Source organism: Acipenser ruthenus, chromosome 1 (genome assembly GCF_902713425.1).
Source record: "Acipenser ruthenus chromosome 1, fAciRut3.2 maternal haplotype, whole genome shotgun sequence".
NCBI classification, from domain to species: domain Eukaryota; kingdom Metazoa; phylum Chordata; class Actinopteri; order Acipenseriformes; family Acipenseridae; genus Acipenser; species Acipenser ruthenus.
The window spans coordinates 106,907,234-106,919,361 of NC_081189.1; the positions used below are offsets into that span (position 1 = coordinate 106,907,234).

At 40.4% G+C, this 12,128-nt stretch overlaps 1 protein-coding gene across 2 annotated transcripts in view; it reads left to right on the plus strand.

The window, feature by feature from the left end:
- Positions 1-455: 455 nt before the first annotated feature.
- Positions 456-12,128, plus strand: part of LOC117420587 (mastermind-like protein 3) — a 146,653-nt gene continuing 134,980 nt past the window's right edge. For both annotated transcript variants that reach the window (XM_034034061.3, XM_059033587.1), the window contains exon 1: positions 456-1,477. In XM_034034061.3, the coding sequence (XP_033889952.3) occupies positions 1,115-1,477 (363 nt within the window). In that variant the 5' untranslated portion in view covers positions 456-1,114. The remainder of the gene's footprint in view (positions 1,478-12,128) is intronic.

A 12,128-nucleotide genomic window follows, 5' to 3' on the forward strand; every position in this document is an offset into this window, starting at 1 on the left:
CAAAAGAACTCATGTCACTTCTGTGCAGCATCCCGGGGAGCCGGAAAGGAAACTTGATTCGATAGGAAATTATTTAAATAGTTGGTCCGCTTCCTATATGCTGGGGGTGGTGCTTGTTGTGGAAGATATAGTCACCGCTTTCTATATGGTGTGTACATGCAAACAAATTAATAGAGAATGTAGAATGGTTAATAATAATAATAATAATAATAATAATAATAATAATAATAATAATAAGTAAATGCCTATGTCATTATCAAAATACGCGTTTGCATGCTTTGATTCATCACCAAAGTAACTGAATTACCCAATATTTGCATTTTTTAGATGTAGATTTTGAATGCAATATTAAAACCTTTTTATTTTCACTTGAGTTCGTCGGGTCGTGACGGTAAAAGTAGTTTTTTAAGCAAATCCTGATCCCGAAGGATTCGTACTCTGCCCCGAGTTTTCCGTGCTGCTCCAGGGCTGCTCACAGCCTCTAGCTGCTTTTTACTCAGCTCTTGTCCTGATATCACTCCGCTGGCATGGAGGAGGAGAGCACTTGATCATTGTGATGGTGGCAGCAGCTGCATGCAACCAGCAGCTCGGCGTTTGTTGGACTTCGTTCACTCACTCGGCAAAGGGCAGGATTTTTACAAGTCGCGTTATACCTGAGGATTTTACAGAGAAGCTAATGAAATGCAAGTTCACAAAACTACTGCGGAGTTTGTGCGGTGTAAACAGCAAAACTTTTTCTTAAAGGAAAACACAATAAAGCTGCGGGCTCGCAACATTGGTTGTTGTGTGTGATGATCGCTCGTAACATCCGGATCGTCTATGGAGTTGAAGTAAAAACAGTATACGGGATTTAAGCATAGGACTGACTGCTAAACGCGGTTAAACAGTCACAGTTATTATTGGTCTGTCTGCAGTTCGGGTACAGCATTATGATTTTAGTGGCATTGCATGATTAAATTACAGATTTTCCCGAATGTAAGAAGCAGTACCGCTGCTTCTTGGTCTTTTGATTTCCCCTTTCTTATATCCCCTCACCCCCCGACCCCCTTTGGAAACATTTTGAACACGAGAAGCAAAAGAAAGTTCTTCCAAAATAGTGTGCACAGACTGTAGAATGGGGGATTTTGCAGCCCCCACTGCTGCAAATGGCAGTAGCATTTGCATTAACAACAATAATATAAACAGCGGCATCAACACTAATAACAACAGTAACAATGTGAGCATTCCTAAGCACAGCACAGTGGTGGAGAGGCTGAGACAGCGGATCGAAGGCTGCAGAAGACACCATGTAAACTGCGAAAGCAGGTACCAGCAAGCGCAGGTGGAACAGCTGGAGATAGAACGCAGGGAGACGGTCAGCCTCTACCAGAGAAGCTTGGAACAGAGAGCCAAAAAATCTGCAAATAATAAACAGCAAAACAAACAAGACCCTGAGTCCGCTACGACAGCAGAACAGAGAAACAACACATTGATAGCGGTAAGAAACCCTAAGCGCCCTCCGTCCCCTTCCCCGTATATGTTTTGATAGGATATAGATTTATTTATTTATTTTTTATTTATTATCTAAATGTGCAAAAATAAAACAGTTGTTCAATTTTTAAAATAAACTCGACATCTTAGAGTTTACTCATACAACTTTGAGTTTTATTTTAACACAGCACACACCAAAGAAAATAAACTTTGGTGGTATAGTCCTTTTGAGGGCAATGTTGCTTTGCTTTTTAAAAGGATGGACGAAATCTTGAAATGTGAAAAAATGCACTACACGTAGTTTGGAGTGTACCAAATAAAACAAATTGCTATATTTTGTCACAAGAAACTAAATTGGGCTAGAATTCACGTGGATTGATATATATATTTTTTAATAGTTGGAGTTTAATGGACTCGAAGATTGAAAAGTCACTTTTTGGCAGTGTACTGGCGAAGCATATTGCAATTGAACTCGCTTTTTACAGTAGCTGTGTTGATGCTGTCCGTGGTAATGGGGGTGGAGGGTGGTCGTGTACAGATGTAACCTGATTTTGTAGGATGTATATCTGGTTTTTAAAAACACACCCTAAGGTACCCTTTTCAGTGCAGTTAATACAGCATAACTGGGATTTGCACTTTAGTAGCAGTAATCACAAGTTAAAGTCATACTTGTTCTTTGTGATTACATGTACACTCGTACGCATACATTGTGCTTTACTTTAACCTCAAGTACTGGTTTATATATTACATTTTGCATGCCCTTGTTTAGATGCTGGCAGCATTTTGGCAACAGAGAAGTGTTAGAAAACAACCATGCCAGCTCTCGTCCTCATTAAAATGTGTTACGCTAATCAACCGATTTGCACAAAACGGCTCCCGTTGTAAATAGCAGTAGACGTTATTTTACTTGGGAATCCGTTTGTAGCGATATTCTTTGATTTAGGACTGCTTGATTTGAAAAACATGTTGCCGTCTTTTGAAACCAGAAACCCGGAATCGCCACTACATAGCGAGACAACGAAGAGAAATACTTTGTTTGTTTGCTGTTATCGTACGTGTGAGGTTCTTTTGAAGGAGAATCTTTTGTTTCTCCAGTTTCCTTCAAATCTTTGACTTTTGATAGTTTCCCTACCTTACCAAGCTGAAAGAGAGGTTACTAGTTATTGTTTCTGAAGTTTAAGGGGAGTATGCCTGGTAAATGATTAACCCTACGGTTTCAGTGTATAACAAATAACTATAACTAGACGGTAACATTGATTAAATCCATTTGTTTCGCTTTGCTATATTTTTCGCGTAATTGCCAAAATATAGAACTCGTCGGCTGTGTGAATCAAGGTGTATCCTGGTCGTGTATCAGCCTTTTGAAGACTGTTTCAGTCCCTTCCCCTAGATTTGACCCATGCTTGCGAACCGCGGACGTATTACGAGAGGATGAAACTATTCGTTTCACGTAATCGACATGTGAATGGTTGATCCTGTCTTTTTGTTTAAAACATTTTACTTAACTCTACATACGAATTAGCCCTTTCTCCCTGGTTTCATTTGATAAAACCAAGTTGTGTAAACGGTAATTTAGTCAATTATGGGGTTGTTGCAGCGCAAAAGATGTCTATGTGACCGAATTGACGGTTAGGCTGTATGAAAAGAGCTAGATGCAGTGTTGTTTGAAGGCCACAAGGAAATAAGAATATGGGTGTATTCATTAGCCTACTATTATTCATTCTGAGTCTTGAAAGGCGATTAAAAACGGACAGTAATAGTGGACAGTGTCTCTTTAAGAGCCGTTTAAGAGAGGTGAGGTAGGGATTGTAATAGAAAGATACCTCGCTCTGTGTTGTGTGGACATAGACTGAACCGCCCACATTAGCTGGTTAGCAACAAACACTTGGATTCAACAGGATTACCACTTAAAGCCATACTGCCCTTTTGCAGAAGAATTACATTACGGGTTGCTTGTTTTTATAAAAACAGTTTTATTGATTCAGAACCCAGTTTATTTTAAGCAAAGACAAGCGCATCGGAAGTAGTACAGTAGACAGTTGTAATGTTTATATAAATCTAAATATTTCTTTTTTTGTTGTTGTAGTTGGTTAATTCAGCCAATCACCGTTCAAGACCAGGGTAAAGGGGTTACCTTGTACAACACTAAATAATGAAAATAAAGGATCTTTAATAAATCCTGTGGAAAGATGATCAATTAGTATTGATTTTACCTCAGCTTTTGCATTATTAGATAATGGTTCTCACCAGTCCAGAAATATTAAACATTTTGCAGGTGTCCTTAAAGAAAAGAATAACATTTAAATGCAATTATATGTAGCCCCCTATTTCAAAGTTAACATTAATTTATTTAGTTTTTTTTTATATACGTTTAATCAAAAAAGTAGCAGTGTCCATATTACAGTACTGTTATGGTAAGACCCTTTCACAATGGCATGCTCTCCCCGGGATGGAACCTACCCCGGCTAGGATCCGACATCATGCTAAGCGATTTCACCTGGGTGACAGACGCAAGTAAACAATATGCGTATCAATGCCCCGGAAGGAGCTTGTTACGTCGGCCCATGTTGATTAGAGCAAATGTTTCTACATCCCTGCTGCAATCTGGCTCATGGTGTGTGTCAAGCAGCAGAAATATGGCTAAACAGAATAAACAAAAACGTTCCTTGCGGAAATGAAATGTTAACGCAGGCGTGGCTGTTTGTCATTTCGTATGCATTTTGTCTTGTTCAACCCGGGTCAAAGGGTGTCAGCCCACATCCTGAGGTGGGTTACTGGGACCCAGCTTAACCTGGATATGACCCAGGTATGTGGTTTCACACTATGCAGGATTGTGACCCAGGTAGCCAGAACCCGGGCCCGGGTACGAGTGCCAGTGTGATATAGATACTCGCAGACATACAGTTCACCTGCAGAGGCGTTTGAGATTCAAAAGCTATTGTTAATAAGTGGTGCTGTATTCATTGTTCATTTGATATTGTCCTTTGTGAGACTCCCACAGTGAACCATGATAATTGTCTGTTTCAATGTTAACACTCTGTGGGTCTGTATGGATTGTTTTTGCTAACACATCCTCTCAGAACTGACAGAATTGAAAAAAAAGGATTGCTAACCTAATAGCTTTATTTAGGTGAATTCATTGTGTCAGTGTTCCACATTGTTGTGTGTTTTCCACTGCGTTTTATATATACTGAATGGAAACCCCTACAGTGTTGCATGTAACACATGCTTCTGTTTAGATGTAAGTTCCTTGAGTTTCACAAGGGACTGTTTCAGAATTGGAGAGCAGACTTTGCTATTTTATTATTTATTTCTTAGCAGACATTTCTATAAATGTACACCCCTTCAACTTTCCTGAGCGTGGATTGATATATGTCCATCCTCACAGTGGCCCTTCTACAAGCAGACTTTGTGCTATTCTGGTCTCCCTGCCTTGTTAAAATATGTTTTACACCCACAGCAAGCACGAGAGTAGCCTATTGCTTTGAGTCATTCTCTTAGCATGGTGTATTGTTATACACTGCTGTTGAATAAGTGGTATAAACTGCACTGCAAAGTGTGTGTCAACTGATCAGATGAGTTAAGCGAGTGTCCACTGTATATTTATAAAAATAAATATAAATAAAAAAAAAGACCTTTTGTTTTAATAATAATAATGAGAATTCTCATCTAGCTCATTTTTGGAGCTTCTAGTTTTTACATTTCTTATGCTACCACTGTATGTTGACTTCTGAGAGGTCAGGACCAGTAAAGCGACAGCAATTTATTAAGCATTTAATACGTAAAAGAAAAAAAAAAAAGGTTTGTTAGTGAGTTGTTTTATCTAGTAAATTGCACTCATTTCATGGGTTGTACATCCTCGCATGGAATTTCGCACTAAACCTTCAACTAAACAGTGCATTTCACCAGGTCTTGTTAGTAACCCTACACAAACTGTAAGAAACGCACAATTGCCACAACAGCAGATGCTTCTTTTGAAGAAGCTTCCTACAGTAGTTTTTCCAAGTGTTAGAAATGAAGTGTGTTGCATGACCGGAGAATGAAAGACCAGCACACACAGGTTTTATAACTTTGTTTAGCATGAATGCAATGAATCGTGCAATAATAGAGCTCTTGGTATCGAATTGTTACCATTGTCTGGGATGAGTGCCCAGTTGCTAAAATTAACTTGCTTGCTGGCGTTCACGTACCGGCCAGTGATGTCATGTAAATAGAGAGTGTGGCGTGTGCGTGTAACTGTATTTTTTTCTTTATCTTTTCTTTCTGCTGTTGCAGTTTTTCAGGGAGTATCAATATTCTTTTGTTCTTGCAAAGTTACATTTGAACTGCTTCCATTTACTTTATTGATCTACTGTGCCTCGTTCAAATGGGAGGCATTCTGTTTATATCTTCCTCTACTAAATCCCCTGTAACTTTTTTTTCCTTTGGCACTGGATAGCTCATAGATAAGTTGACTATTATTATTATTATTATTATTATTATTATTATTATTATTATTATTTTCATATTTTGGTTAGTTTAATTTATTCACTTTTGTGCCCACAAGGCCAGCACAGGTGCAAGTATAGGTACTTACAATTCTAATATAAGTGGTTTGCAGTCAACAATACCAATAGATAAGGTTCGAAAATCGTTTTTATATATAAAACCTGCATTAGCCTGTCGGTTGGTTTGACTGTACTTTTGTAAAACTTTTTTTTTTTCTTGTATATAAACTTTCCACAGGGAGTCGCAGCTTTCTTTGTCTCGCTACCAGAACATCTTACTGTGTTTATCTTGTATGTGAAGAGTTCAGTCTAGCATTCTCAAAAAGGGTTGACATTCCAGACCACTTGCATTTGGAATAATTTGTTTTGTCACCTCTCCTGAGCAACTGCTGTTGCTGCAAACAGCTTTTTAAAGAGGCGCACGCTACTGTAGAAAAGAAGAAACCAACTAAAACAGTTCAATGGAGGCAGTCTATTGAGCTGCAAGAACAATCCTTTTCTTGTTGTGGTAAAGGCACTGTACGGTAATTGATGTAAAACACGTCTGGAATGGTTTGAGACCACTTGACTTTTGGGGTGGGGGGGGAGGGATTTCTTTATTAATATAAACTTATTTAAATAGTAATCTAGATCCACAGTTTATACAAGTACAACAAATGAATAAAAAATTGTACTATCTTCATCAACTTAATTTCAACTGGAATTTACACAGTTTATTACAATTGGTTGTTAGTAGCTTATTGTTCCCAGAATCTCATCAAGCAGCTTCTTGAAGGATCCCAGGTTGTCAGCTGTTAGAATTTAAGCTGCGGTAATTTCCCAATTTGCTGCATTATACTGTAAATAATCGCAGCCTAACTCAGTTTTAAAACACAAGCTACAGTTCTCTTAAAATGAGGATTTATTCTTTAAATCAAAATGGGGGGGGGGGGGGGAAGAGTAGAGTCTCTACCTCTAATCTGTGCTCCCATTTGAAGTATTAAGGCGTCATATTGAGGAACAGCAAGCAGCTTTTGTGTGTGAATGGCAGTTTTAATCAAAACAAGGAGTGGACAAATTCTAGGCAGTCTAAAGGTGAAACGGATACGTTTCTGTGGGCTGGAGCATGCTGGAGTTCCTTATTTAGGTGTCCCTCAACAAGGATTGCTGCTCTTAAAGTATGCCTACTGTAAGAGGTGCTTTATTTCTTAATATGCATTTTTTCTCTAATGACAGCCCATAGATTGAGTAGCATTTCTAGCTTTTTTGTCTGGAGGGAAGAGGGAGGACAGGCAGTATACCAATGTGTGCAAACTGTGTACACTTTCACCGCAAAATTAAAGAGTGGCATCTGTGTGTCAAGTAGCCTTATTGAAACACTGATATTCCTACTGGTGTAGTTTTGACCTGAAAACTGGAGAAGCAATTTGGACAAGGAGAAGGCGGCCTTCTTTTTATTGACTGTTATTGGAAACTAGCATCTGTATCACACTAGGCATTAGGTGAGCTAATGACAGAACAGAACCCATCAACTGAGTTGTCAACTTCTCTTATTTGGCAGTACTCGACTCAAAGCTCACTAAGCTCTACTGAGGTGGCTGCAGACCAATAAGAAGGCATGGGAACCCACTTTCATGCTGTCCAGACCTAAATTTGCTATCAGCGCTCTGGTTTAGGCTCTTGAAAAGAATTCACAAAGATTTCTGGTATTCTGCAGTGTAAATGATTTTCATTACATGAGAGTAGATGTTAAAACTTCATGCTGATTTGAACTCGGCTCTCGCCAAGATAAGCACCAACTAAGATGTAGCTTTACAGTAAACTAATGTGATCCATCTGTGTCTCCATCCATTTGCGTTTCCTTCCATATGATGATGTAGATATCCTTCTGTCTGGTGTTGATGGCTGAAGTGTAATGCTGGCTCCAGGGATCAGCTTATTTTGCCTCCCTACCGCATCAGCACACACAACGGCTGCGATGCTGGCTCTGGGGATCAACCACAGTGTGGTCTCCCCAGCGCATCAGCATTTCAACCGTCTGGATTGAGCTAAGTAGGGTACATCTCTAGGGTCTTCAAGTGGGCACCTTCCGTCCTTGGTGTTTCGCCTAGCCCATAATACCTCAAGAGGGCTCGACGGTGATTCTGGCGACCCAGCATCACCCCCCTCCGTCCCCCACTCAGTGTATGTTAATACATCTATCACGTAAATATAATGACATCCTGTTTATTGTGAAACATACGTGACGCAATGGGCCTTGCATTTAAGTCACTTAAGCAGTATAGTACATGTGCTTGTATTATATTCATTTTTTCCCATTGTTCTCATAACATTTTAACATGGGGACAGTTTAGTGCATTGAATGATAATAGCGGGTCTAATGTTACTTCACCTTCTTAGTCTCTGTTTCTAGAGAGGTATCAATGGCAGCCTGTAATTTTGTGTTGGCAGATTACTTATTAGAAATGACAGCTTAATCCACATTGTTGACTTCTCACTTGAAAAACGGCTTTGTGTGAAGAGAAAATACTAAATCCGATTCTTCACCCTTTTGTGAATGGTAATAAAAAGTATTAATTAGCTGCTGTGCTGGAAGTGCAAAGAGGATTCATCAGTATAAAGAGAGCGAGAGCGATGTCTTTGCTTTTTTTTCTACACGTGGCTTCACAACATGCCTTGCCACTAACTCTCCTGTTCTTGGATGATTCATATGTGCCTCCATGTGGTCAGTCTAGCCTTAACTTTTGATTCTTCATATTACTGCATAGTTCACACACCCTAGTCTCTAAGGTGTCTGCTACAAATAATAATACTGGACCGATAAGTTGCTTCGAATGTGGCTCTCTTACTGCATGTTTTTATAAAATAATATAAAAAACGACAACCCAAACGTGCTGACTAGAACTGCATTTAACGTAAGTTTAAAAGAATGCTCTTTTTAGTTTTTAAACACCTGCAGATACAGTACTCCTGATTTAAATCTAGATTTGGACAGCGGTGATACATTTATGCCTACTTCTACAACACCTACTGTGTTGTTGCTTCTGAAAATAGACCTGTTTTTGTTTTGAATTTGATTATACTCGTTGGGCACTAGGAACTAGAAAAATAGATAATACCTGTGCATTTAGGAGGATATGAATTGTAAAAGGGAAATATACTCACTCACTGAAAACCAAATTGGAATTTGGTCTGGAAGACAAAACGGCACTATTGACTAATGTGGTGTGCATTCTTAGCGAAACGATGACACAAGCTGTTTATTCGGCTTGATATTTAATAGAGCATGCTCCACGCTTTCTTCATCTGATATTTTGCCTGTGTCAGTGATCTTTAACTGGGCAGCAGCCAAATGCCCAAACAGTCAGCATTGCGGGGTTGACTTGTACTGTAGCAGCTGGGCCAAAAGATTGGCAGCTTGAACATTAAGCTGAAAAAAAGGGGCAGGGCATGGAAAATAACCCTTGAGGAGGCCATATCCTTACTAACAGTGACATGATGACAGCGAGGCATGTACAGTAGTTTCTATGTTCATTGACTCTACATAGAACATGAACAGGTCTGAGGTTAAACGTTCTGACTAATGCCTTCAGCAGTTAGGGATGCTTTATAAAAAACGAATGAACGACATGTTTGTCTGAAAGCTGCCATTACACCGTGTAACAATTATTATTTTTTTTTTTGGTTCCTGGGTAGTAAGTGTTATTTCCTAATTGCTTATGCCTCAAAAGTATAGAAAATGGCTATTATTCCCCACAAACTTTGTTTTTGTGACCAGGACAGTGATACTTTGAAATCTACCTATTTTCCAGAACATTCCAGATAGATTCAGTGCTGAGTAAACTTGGAGTAACTTCTAGAACTTTCTAGAACTTTCCAGTAATATAAATAGTAGTATAAATACAGGGGCCTTAAGCCCACCAGTTCAGTTTAGTTCCAGCTGCCTAAGTGGATACATATCTGCATTTTTCTGAGATGGCATCAAGAGGCTGCAAGCATCCGGCAGACGCATTTTGCTATGTCTGCGGCCAATTTATCAAGACAAGAGCGAAAAAGTACTCCGTGGAAGCATCTGCTAAGGTGTGAGGCCTACAAGGCATATTTCGGCATGCCTGTCGGGGATCAAGACAAACCCTGGGCACCTCATTTCACCTGCGAGCACTGCAAAAAAACTCTGGAAGGTAAGATGGACAATTGTTGCTCGGAATTTTATGTTATAAAATTTGTTAATTTTTAAAATTGTAAAAGTTTTTAATTTTAAAATGTTTTACAATTTTCAATGTTATTGAAAAAATATATTGTATATGAAAAATGTTGCGAGAATCTCTTACACATTAGTCATGGGTGAAATAAATGTATTTTTGTAGGATGGTACAGAGGGGAAAAGAGAGCCATGCAGTTCGCTATCCCAAGAATTTGGCGGGAACCCACTGACCACTCAAGCAACTGCTACTTCTGCATGGTGGACCCTTCCAAACGTCAGACTGGCAAGAATGCACCTGCTATCACGTATCAGGACCTTCCTTCATCCATCGCCCCGGTGCCACACTGCCATGAGCTCCCCGCACCCACTCCTCCGGAGAGAGAGCAGCCGTCTTTAGATGAGAGCAGCAAGTCAGAGAGCGAGGAAGACGTTGTAGACCCAGATGACAATTTCAGAGGTGGAGCTGAGGAGAGAAACCCATACTACCCCAACCAAAAAGACCTCAACGACTTGATTAGAGATCTTGGTCTCACCAAGTCCAATGCCGAGCTTTTGACGTCGAGACTCAAGCAGTGGAACTTGTTGGATGAAAGTGTGCAAGTCGCAGATCAGAGGAAGCGTCACCAACCTTTTTCCAGCTTCTTCACCCGTCAAGATGGGCTCTGCTTCTGCCACAATGTGGCCAGTCTGTTCGAGGCAATCGGAATCGCCTGTAACCAGCATGAGTGGCGCCTCTTCATTGACAGCTCATCCAGGAGCCTCAAAGCCGTGCTGCTCCATAATGGTAACAAGTACCCATCTCTTCCCCTGGCTCACTCGGTGCACCTCAAAGAGGATTACAACAGCATCAAGACCTTGCTGGACACCTTGAAGTATGATGAGTACGGCTGGGAGGTCATAGGAGACTTCAAAATGGTGGCATTCCTGATGGGTCTCCAAGGCGGGTTTACCAAGTTTCCCTGCTGTCTTTGCCTTTGGGACAGCAGGGACACCAAGGCGCACTACCACAGGCGGTAATGGCCACAGCAGACCGAGTTCTCTGTGGGGAGGAACAACGTCAAGTGGGAGCCACTGGTGGACCCCCGGAAGGTGCTGATGCCACCACTGCACATCAAATTGGGCCTAATGAAACAATTTGCCAGAGCTCTAGATAAGGAGTCAGCAGCCTTCAAGTACCTTCAAGACTTCTTCCCTAAGCTGTCTGAGGCAAAGGTCAAAGCCGGTGTCTTCGTCGGACCACAGATAAAGAAGATCCTGGAGTGCAATGAATTCCCCAAGAAGCTCACTAGTAAGGAGAAAGCGGCTTGGAACAGCTTTGTCGCAGTGGTTCGGGGCTTCCTGGGCAATCGCAAGGCCGAAAACTGTGTGGAGCTGGTTGAGACTCTGGTGAAGAACTACGGCACAATGGGCTGTAGGATGTCCCTCAAAGTCCATATCCTTGATGCTCATCTTGATAAATTCAAGGAGAACATGGGAGCATACTTGGAGGAGCAAGGCGAGCGCTTCCACCAGGAAATACTGGACTTTGAACGCCGCTACCAAGGACAGTATAACGAGAACATGATGGGAGACTACATTTGGGGGCTGATTTGTGAAAGTGAAAAAACGAAAAGACACAAATTCGCCCGTTTTCTCATTGGAAATAGGTAAATTTCAAAATATCACTGTCCTGGTCACAAAAGCAAAGTTTGTGGGGAATAATAGCCATTTTCTATACTTTTGAGGCATAAGCAATTAGGAAATAACACTTACTACCCAGGAACAAAAATTGTGTTACATAGTGTTATCAGTGAAGGCAGGAGCCCAAGTGTTTGTCTAATTTAGTTCCTACCTTGCAGCAGAAAAGAAATGAGACCGATTTTTTTATTTTATTTTTTTTATTATTTGTTCAGTAACTCCCCTTGTGTTTTGTTGAGATGTTCCGTATAGGTTGTTTGAAAACTGAAGGCTTTTCTGTTGCCTGTGCTGTTAAGAGAAATGTGTAGCAG